The following is a 10,000-nucleotide window of genomic DNA, read 5'->3' on the forward strand; positions in this document are numbered from 1 at the left end:
TTATTCACTCCGATAAGAGCCGCTCTCCGCCTCTATATGGACCGCACATGTGACATTGTGATGTCCTATGACATTGCAAAAACTATAAATTTTTTGATTTCTTTAGTGTCTTCATTGGCAGTGCAGATGGCAAGAACAACTAAAATTATTTCTCTAAATATTGATTTTCACAACCACTGCTGTCAGGAGCCCATGGGTTCCTGCTACTGTTTAAATCGGCAATTTCTTCACCCTTTTAGGAATCGCGACTTTTGCATTATGTAGGAACATTTTCAAGAAAAAAAAAAAGATCTTATGATCGTGATAGAAAGCACGCAACGTGAAATTTATTTTATAGCGGACCCATCATGGGTCAAGTTTGTTGTAGGTTTTTTACCCTACACCGAGAGGTTTTTCTCCGGGCTCTCCAGTTTTCCCCTCTCCTCAAAAACCAACATTTCTATAGTAAATTACAATTCGATCGGATTGAGGGCAATATTGAAAACTACTGGGTCACCAGTTAATATGTTAGCCTCATGAAATAAAGTCGATATATATATATGTATACATAATTATAATCATTATTATTAGGCTCCCAAATTACGTAGTTAAAGCGAACAAAATTTTGGCTCTTTTTTTAATAGTAGCTCCGTTTCATTCTCACCAAGGTGGAGTTTGAGATTATTGAATTGAAATTCTTAAATTAATTCTCGACTTAAACACGTGGGTGGAGGAAAATTGCTTAAAAATGGAAGGTACTGTTAAGGTAAATTGGTCTAGAAATTCAGTGGACAACAGTGCCACTATCAGCTAATTACAGCAAAAACGTTAAGAATCGAGCCGGGATCACTGAAGCCTTTTTATTCGCCTCAACCATCTTAAATTGTGTCGTTCTTAGGTCGCTACAGTAGCACTTTCTTCCACATTGAAGATTGGAATACAGCGTTTGTATAGCCGTGAGTTGAAAGGATTCTAATCAGTACAAGCCATTCCTGCCTTAGAATATGTATAAGATGCGTGGATCATTTAGACCACAAAACAATCCGTTTTATCAAAACGGGGCCAATTGGCACGATTCATCACACACCACGCCTCAGAGCGGTGATCTCAAGCTTGGGTCTTAAATCTTGAATTGGGTCTTACTTAAGGCCTCGCGACCTTGGGAATTTACATCCAACATTTGCTTCGTGTCGACTTGACAAAGAGTCCAAATTGCCTCGGCATAGGCCGTCATCATCGCCTTACTCAACTTCTAGAAAATGAAACGCTCGATGTTTTGCATGTGTTTTAGGCCCTATAAAAAATCGATGAGTGGGGAATATATTGTATTGAATAAAATAAAACTTATGGAAACGACCCATCTGATGATGTGAAAAAAAGACTCAATTCAAAGCAAACAACCGTTTTATTAATAAAACGTTCAACTCAATATAAATCGTATATTGAACTGGCCCCAGTAATCCGACTCTCATATGCCTTTTTGACGGTTTTGCAAGGAAGGCAGGAGGATTTTCACAAACCTTTCCTTTTTCAGTTTTTGGTCAAAATAAGTTTGAGGTTTTCATTTCACTCCATACTGGATCGATGACAGCTAAAACGTTAATTGGAGGAAAATGTAAATAAAATAAGGTTCGAAACTTGGCAAAACTGCAAGTTGCCAACAACTAGACGGTTCCATCATTAATTAAGGATTCGAGTCGTTGAGAATGAAGTTGCAGCAATAATTTCCAAATGGAAGAAAAAATGATATATTTCTTTAGCACTAGCTTCGGTTAACTATTACACCATTAATCCAAAAGGTGGAACTGAGTCACAAAGAAAACCAACAATTAGATTTTTTTCAGTTCTTAAGAATAATTAATAGTTACTAGGAAATTTTCCATCAAGACTCCAAAATTGTCTAAACCATTTTATATCTTTGATATGGACAAAGACAAGCCATGCAATAAATTGATTATTTCAGACTCACCCAGGAAGATACCAAGAAAAATAACTGCCCAAGAGGGATGAAACATTATCAACGCAAGTGCATGTTTCTTTACTTTAGGAGCCCACGAGAAGTGAATCAAGGTCGTCGAACTACTCTCCTCATAACATGATGTGATATGGTGTTTATTTGCCTGAATCAGCCGTTAAATTACTTATAAGGCATATTATTTCCATATGTTCAAGGATATAATTACCATTTCAAAATTGTCATGTCATCACTGTTTGGATAGAAGACAGCTTGTTAAAATAATAGAACATTGTAGAAAATTAAAGCATGTTAAAACGGAAAATAAAATATATCGAAGATCTAAGCCAAACGGGCGTTTCCGTCTTCGCTATATTCGCAGATTTTAATTTTAAATTTGTTAGTGTGATAACCACCGACCCAAATATATATCTAAAAAACAGAATATTGTGTCTTAATTTTGCTTTTCATGAAATGGAAAGAAATTTTCATAGTAAGAACTTAACATCCCTGATCCATCACGTGAGGACGTTTAAGTCAACTCGTTAACTGGATATTAGTATAATTACACGGGTGATTATACAAAACCGCGCGCTCTCATTGGCTCGCTATCTCGGATTGTCAGCCGATAATCACCTCGACGGACAAAATGGCTGCCAGTAGTCGTTTTACCACTGTAAAGTGAAGATGATTTCGCGTTGAAATGTTTTTTTTTTCTCTCTTTTTTGAAATAATCACCTGTGTATTTACACTAATATTCAGTTCACCTTCGGCGAATAATTGTTAAATATTTAATTGCATGTAAATTTTGTTCTTCCCCTCTGTGGGATTCATCTTTCAGATAGAACGGAAAGAGGAGACTTGCCCTGGAACTGGTGCAAAACTTTGAGATCCATTCGTCGTTGTTGACTATCGCTAATGCAACAAACCAGGCCTCTTTTGAGTGACGTCATAGCCCTAGTGTTTGTTTCTTTATCCAGACCCAGTCTTTCTCTTAAAACACATGCCGCAAAGTAAATCTGTTTTACATAAATTGCCTTTTTTTGGTAATAGTCGTAATAACTGTTGCGAGCCACCAAAGCTAGCAGCGATACTAATCTTGGCAAGGGCTTTCTTACGCATAGGCTACGCGGTTGTGGTTCTGGATACCGGGTAGCTTGTCGTGAATCACGGTGAGCGGGCTTATGCTTGGCATATAAGACTCGGACGATTTCCGGAAAGTTTTCGGATCACTATTTTCGTATTATCGTCGGGATATTTTCGTACTGTATGGGTTCCTGTATTCCCACACCGTTTTCTTTATGTTCATTTGTTGTTGCCGCTCTGCGCTGTCAAAAGTTCCTTTCGATAAGTTTTTTTTTTAATTTTTGAGAGCTCCTTGCAGTGTTGAGCTGTAATCACCGTTCGTTTTCTCAATTTGAAGCAATCAATGTATTTTAGGTCGTCATCAAACATTGTTCCATTTTGTTTCCCCTTTCAATTAAATTTTCAACATTGTTGACTTCTTTGCGAAATAGCAAGTCAAGGAAATATAAGGTAAGAGAGCCAATCCCTGTACATGTGCTGAATCGTAATCATTTGAATCTATTTTTAGATTGCACCCGTGCTGCAAAGGTTAGTTTTATCTGTTGTTACTGTTACAACGAAATGCTAAACCTATCTCCTTTTTCTTTTATTTTCATTTTGTGCTTAGTTAACGCCGTTTTTGTTCTTCTTGTTTGCTACTTTTTCTAGAGTTTCTTTGTTCATGTACCAACACTTCCTAGTTCATTACGTACGTAAATAGTTTTCTTTTGTCACTCTACTTCGTTTCAAGCTAGTCGCTTTGCCTTGTATTGTATAGTGTATTGTTTCTCCTTTCGTCGTTCCTTAAAATTAACAGATTGTAAAATTACCGATGAGGTACGTTTCTGTATGCCGATCTCATGTCTCATGCTCGAGCTTGGTTCACAGTGGTTCCGTTCCTTATCGACGTTGTTATTTTCTTTCTTTTTGTAGGAACCGTTCTGAAACTATTATGATGAATTTCTATACACCTCAACTGGCAAGGGCAAACTTTCTAGACGGCTCTCAGTTGGAACGTCAGATATTTGGTAGGTAACTGAAAACAGTAACTAACAAAAGGTTGCTTAGTGTCGCGATTGATCGACACCTGCAATGGAACGATCATGTTTAAGCTATCATATCAACCTCTTTCCCTTCATTGCATACTCTAAAGAATCTATACGTAATTTTGCACACTACAATCTACGAAAGCACCCAGCAGAATCACTTGTTCTTTTCAAGCTGGACTACAACGACATTGTATTAGACCCTCTACCGCAATATTTAATGAAAGGACTACAACGTGTGCAAAACGCCGCCAGTTTTGTGCTAGTCAACCCCACCGACTGCATCAATATCGGATGGCTACCTGTCGTGCAGCGTCGCAAGCTACATTCACTGAAAGCCACATTTAAAGCTTTAGATGATCCTCACTGGCCATCTTATTCCGCCCGATACAAGGAACCAACCCAAATCGTGACATGAGATCGAGCAGCACCGTTCATCTTACTATATCTTTCATTAACGGAACGTTTCAAAACTCATGATTCAAAGCCTTCAATCAGCTTCGATTCCGATGAACATTACAAACTTAGACCTCATTGCGTGAGAGACTAAACGATTGTTAAATAAACTAGAATACAAAAGTTAATTAATTCACTATTGAGATGGTCAGCGGTCAAAATGGCGATCGGATGTTTGTGTTTTTGCTTTCGATATTTTTAGCCGTCTATTCATTTCTGCTCCTACTCTTGAACGTAATCAGCCCTGGAAATGAAGAGAAAGGTAAAACAACACTCTACAGGCCAATGAGTTTCGTTTCACTGGCTTTGAGGCTCTTTCTCCTTGACGCCGGCGCCCGTGTTTGTAAAGTCCGCCATTTTGGATTCTCCTTTCGTCGGAGAGTCTTCCACAGTTGGCCCACACAAACAGTGTGTATGTATGTTCGAAAAATAAAGAAATGTGTGGGAAATATTGAAGAGTCCTAATATCGTAAACTTACATCGAGAAATGACTATGTTAAAGCTCAAAATAAACGTAAACCTACCTCATTTGTTGTGTATTTTTTGCGCCTGAAAATGGCGAATTTGAGTGGTTTGGTGAGTTTTCCGTTGACTGTTATTACACGTTATAAGAAGGAGACAAGGGTGGAAAGCTCATTTTCGACTGCTCTAGCGCCAAGCCGATTTTCACCCAGAAATTAGAATCGTCCGGCTTTCAAATCGAACACCAGATAAACTGAAAGGTTGACGCTTCTTCTCGTGCCATTCAATCGAAGATCCATTCAAAATCCAAGCGCTAACCGCCGAGTAATTTTCGAGAAATGCAGCTTTTCAAGCGACCAACAACCGCGGCTGAGATTTCGTGGGACACCGAGCAACCGTCACGCTATTTGCTCCACACTGATTGGATGATGCTAAACAATGCATTCAAGATTTCAACTTATGCGTGTTATTGTCAGTGGAGACATCGAATCAAATCCTGGCCCTACAAACTGCTCTGTTTGCAACAAAGTAATTGCCAGAAACCATCGAGCATTAAATTGCGATCAATGCACGCTGTGGTGCCATATGAAATGCGGTCAAGTGAAACTCAAGGATGACAAACGTCTCCAGCAAATGGATCAGTTCAACTGGATTTGCCCAGCATGTTTTTTAACCGCCTTACCTTTTGCTGATGCCTCAAGCCGGATCTGTTTCAAGAATGTGATGTCTTTAATCCAGAGCTGAGCGACCATGCACTGGTATGTAACCGTATTTTTTTCTCTTTTGTTTGTATTTTAATGTATTTTAAGTATTATTTGTACGTATTGTAAAGGTAATATAGTTCTTGTTTATAATGATAATAAAAATATATATTAAAAAAAAAAAAACCGGAATATTGAAAATCAAGGCTACATATCATCCATGTAAAATTATCACTTTTCGAAATCTTAAGACCATCAACAAAGAAGAACTGAAATATGATCTGCATATGGCACCGTGGAATATCGAATGTTGGAGATATCTTCGATTCGATCGCTTCTAGATCTGGGAAAAGTTACTGAATTATGTCTTGGATGAACATGCGCCGTTTAAAAAGCTAAGGGTACGAGCACAAGACGTCCCTTACATGACAAATGGGAAGATGTTAAAGTCACGGCAATGAACATGTACAAGTACAAGGAAGGTTTATGTTTTTGTAGCTCAGTCGGTAAAGCAGCGGTGATCTAACCCGAAGGTCGTAGGTTCAATTCCCACCATGGTCAGAGTTTTTCTCTGTCCTTGTGTGGGCCCATTTCCATCAGTAGGGCTAACGCTCACATGGTTCATATGGGGTAGAAACGTAGCACTTCACATTACACTCTAATCAGTTAAGTCTAATCTTGATCTAGATTTTCATAGGGTATCAAGATACATGCACCTGACCAAAATGGGGCACTCCGATTGGCTTATAACCGTATGAATAATTAATGAGTTTGAGAAGGAATGCTAGCCGTACGTCACTGTGTTAATTAAAAAGTCAGCATTTCTCATACTATAGTCTCCATCATATTGCTTAAATAGATTAGCTTTACAAATCGGACAGGTGCCGTGCTTAACTTTGAACATAAGTATAGCTATGTCCTGAAGTTTACGATACATGAAATTTACGATGTATGTATCTTTTCTTGAGACTGTGATTTATTTCTGAGAGTTAGATTCAGTTGCATGCTTTTTTCATCTATTTTTTGTTCAGTGCCACCGAACAGGTAATGATATGAGCAAATATCCAATGTCTGCTGCTGTCCGGTGGTGGACGAACAAAAGGAGCTAATGAGAGAACTTTTCTTTTTGTCCACCAACATCGTGGCGATGACGTAACGTGAAAACCATCCATAGGCCGCAATTCCGAGGGGAACAGCCTTAATCATGTAAATTCAGAGGGCGTTGCACAGACATTGGTTGCGGTCACACTTGAGAAAAACACAGTGTAACACTAGTGTTGACAGTACTCTAGTGTCAACTCACTGGTGTTGAATCCCTAGGGGAACACTGAACAATAGAACTTGATTTAACGCTAGACAGAATGTTAAAGCCGCAACCAAATATCCTTGTTCTCAATATCTTTCGTACCCATATAAAATACACACATTATTCGATCATAGTGAGGGACAACAGCCCTTATGCGCGATAACGTCTGACTTCCTAATTTCACCACCAAGCCTCGACTTGTAAATTTTAACATGAGCTAAATGCCAAAGCAAACTTGTAAAGAAAAACCACCTGTGGACAGTATTCCATGTCCAGATAATGACAATAGCTTTGTGCAAACGAGGCTTGGTGGTGAATTTACCGGCAGGTCACATAAGCCAAAAGTTTCCCATAGACCTGAAACAGCATTTTGTGATTGGGGCCAGGAGACACTTTCGGTGTTGTTTATTTGTCTTTAGCGCAGTGACATGTACACTGACCTGTGACCCCTTAACCTGTGTTTAAAGCTCGGTTTACACTTCAGAAAATTTTTGGCACGGCTCGGGTGAAATTAGCACGGGTCCCAAAAAAAAAGGTTCGGCTCGGATAAAATTTGCAGTGTAAACAACCTCTCAGTACCAAATTTAATCCGAGCCGAACCAAAATTCTTACCCGTGATGCGACCTTCGGCGAGGTAGTCCGAACATGGGTGAAAATGGTACAGGTGCTGAAAAACTAGGCACGGTTCGGATAGAACAAGTAGTGTAAACACTTTAAAGGGCCAAATTTGAGCCTTAATTCATATAGGCTAGCGGTTTTTTAAAGTACATTTCAAAATGGCGGCTCATTCTCCACCAAAATCACGCGGACGTTCTTCATTATAGTTGAACTGCGCATGGCTCCATGAGACGTTACGTGGGCCCAAAAATTTTGGTACGGTATTTTTGGTACGGTAAAAATGGTGTAGTGTAAACAAAGTTTGCTGTGCTCTTTTTTGGCACCCGTGCCAATTTCACAGGAGCCGTGCCAAAAAATTTCTGTAGTGTAAACCGGGCTTTAAACTCACTGAGGCAGAAAGGAAAATAGCATGAGAAGAAAATGGTCCCTAAAAATTTGGATCCCCTTGAGAGGGACTGCACAATTGTATAAATCTACTATGAAATAAAGAGTTTTACCAGAAAGTCACACCTTACGTTACAAGTGCATTTTTTTTAATGCCGAAGCTAGTGTGTCTTGTCATAAGTGTCCTTTCCCTTGTAGCCACCAACGTACCCCTCAGCGGCATTAGAATCAAAGTGTTTTCGACCCTCCAAGCCTTTGCCTTTGCCACTATCATCAAACCGTTTCTTATGAGATCCAGTGTACTTTGAAGTGTCAGTGTCAGCACCTGACTTGCTTTGTTTCGGTCAAAAAAAAAAAAATTCTAGCTCAATTATTTGATGCCCGTCCTGGTATTGAAAAAAAAAATTGCTCCAGGCTGCACCATTCTATCCACCCTACTCTGAGAATCCTATTCTATATTTTTCACGAATTGATAACAAAACACTTGAAGTTGAACTTGTTGTCTTAGGACCTGTTCTCGAGTTGCATAGTAACTGACTTAATTGTTTGTTTACGAAACCGAGAACGTTGTCGACCCGTGCAAATTCTTGGTTACTATATCAAAGTTTAAGTTAACTATTAAACACACGCTTGTGTGTTGTGCACGCCTTCCTTTCATTAATACAGTTCAACAAACATGTTAATAAAACAGGCTGTCAAAATAAGAATTATTCTATATGTCCCTCCCTGCATGTGGATATAAAGTCGTTGATGAGTGATATTAAGTGTCATCCAAACTCGGGGAGGTGGAAAGTTATTTATACACAACACCGTCTGGTTCTCACTTAAAGGAAAATTTCAATTATACGTAATTAATGAAAGCTTTCTTGAAACTGAAAAAAATACCCTTAAGGTTTCGTGTTAGTGTTGTTTGTGGGGTTCCGTTTGTGGTGGAATAACAAGACAAACTCACAGTAGCTCCAAACTGGACCCTTTCCAGCACAGATTTTGTCGATCAACTTTTGCACGTCTTCTTTACTTCCATACTTTTTCTCTGCACACAATTCCAAGGCCTTCTTAAAACTTTCAAAGCCTATCTTCCGTTCTTTCTTGCTGCAAAGAGGAGGAAACAACCGTGGAACAATTAACTCAGATTTAACACGAGTGATAACATGAGATACTGCAACACAACCCGATGAAATTAAAACCTTCATTTAGGCTTACCTCTTTACTTCAGGTCTATTGAATATTATATCCGTGTCAGTTGACGTAAATTTTTTGTCGTTCAGTCTCAGATCGCGAAATAATTTCCCAAATTTTGCATTATCCATCATAGGTTGAGCGTCCGTGCCACCAGCTCCAAACGCACAGAACGATTTAAACACGACAAGAAGCTGTTCATCAGACATTCTAACGGGCAATTTTTTGCTGAGATATGACCTAAAGGATTCTTGAAATACACTGTAGGATTTTTAAACAAGCAGAGACGGCAGCTGGCTCGAAATTGGAAGGTTCGCGTCGTTTCAAAAGAAGAAAAAAAAGAAGAAAAAAGCGTAGGAATCCAATAGGTACTCCTGATAACTCCAGGAGGCTAGGGGATTTTTTGTTTGTAATTGAAAATCTAAACATCTACGAGATGCAAAAACAAACTTGCGAACACGTGAACCTGAATAATCGCAAATCATAATGCTAACAAACACAAAATCGAAAAAATGGTTAATAAACATGACGTTTTTTACTATCCGAATGATTTTGGGTTAGATTAATTAACAATTATTCGCCGAAGGCGAAGTAATTATCGGTGAATATTCTGAGCCTGAGGCGAATAATTGTTTTAGTATAAATACACAGGTGATTATTTCAAAAAAGAGAAAAAAAAAAAAAAACATTTCAACGCGAAATCATCTTCACTTACAGTGGCAAAACGACTACTGGCAGCCATTTTGTCCGTCGAGGTGATTATCGGCTGATAATCTGAGATAGCGAGCGAATGAGAGCGTGCGATCTTGTATAATCACCTGTGTGTTTATACTAAAGCCATATATTATTG

At 38.8% G+C, this 10,000-nt stretch overlaps 2 protein-coding genes across 3 annotated transcripts in view; both read right to left on the reverse strand.

Annotated features, from left to right (window-relative positions):
• Positions 1 to 2,058, reverse strand: part of LOC138033753 (uncharacterized) — a 79,941-nt gene extending 77,883 nt beyond the window's left edge. The window contains exon 1 of one of the 2 annotated variants that reach the window (XR_011128661.1): positions 1,949 to 2,035. Coding sequence is in view for 1 of the 2 variants with exons in the window: in XM_068881560.1 (XP_068737661.1) it covers positions 1,949 to 1,994 (46 nt within the window). In the remaining variant the exon portion in view is untranslated. Of the gene's footprint in view, positions 1 to 1,948 lie in introns of both variants that reach the window. The other variant, XM_068881560.1, reaches the window with a different exon arrangement.
• Positions 2,059 to 7,645: 5,587 nt separating this feature from the next.
• Positions 7,646 to 9,470, reverse strand: LOC138033443 (tubulin polymerization-promoting protein family member 2-like). Its single transcript, XM_068881185.1, has 3 exons — positions 9,175 to 9,470; positions 8,911 to 9,063; positions 7,646 to 8,304 (listed from the first exon to the last, which is right to left on the reverse strand). The coding sequence occupies exons 1-3, from the start codon at positions 9,357 to 9,359 to the stop codon at positions 8,133 to 8,135; spliced, it is 510 nt and encodes a 169-aa protein (XP_068737286.1). The 5' UTR covers positions 9,360 to 9,470; the 3' UTR covers positions 7,646 to 8,132.
• Between the last annotated feature and the right edge of the window lie 530 nt (positions 9,471 to 10,000).

The sequence above is a fragment of the Montipora capricornis genome, chromosome 14, assembly GCF_036669925.1.
Source record: "Montipora capricornis isolate CH-2021 chromosome 14, ASM3666992v2, whole genome shotgun sequence".
Classification (NCBI taxonomy): domain Eukaryota; kingdom Metazoa; phylum Cnidaria; class Anthozoa; order Scleractinia; family Acroporidae; genus Montipora; species Montipora capricornis.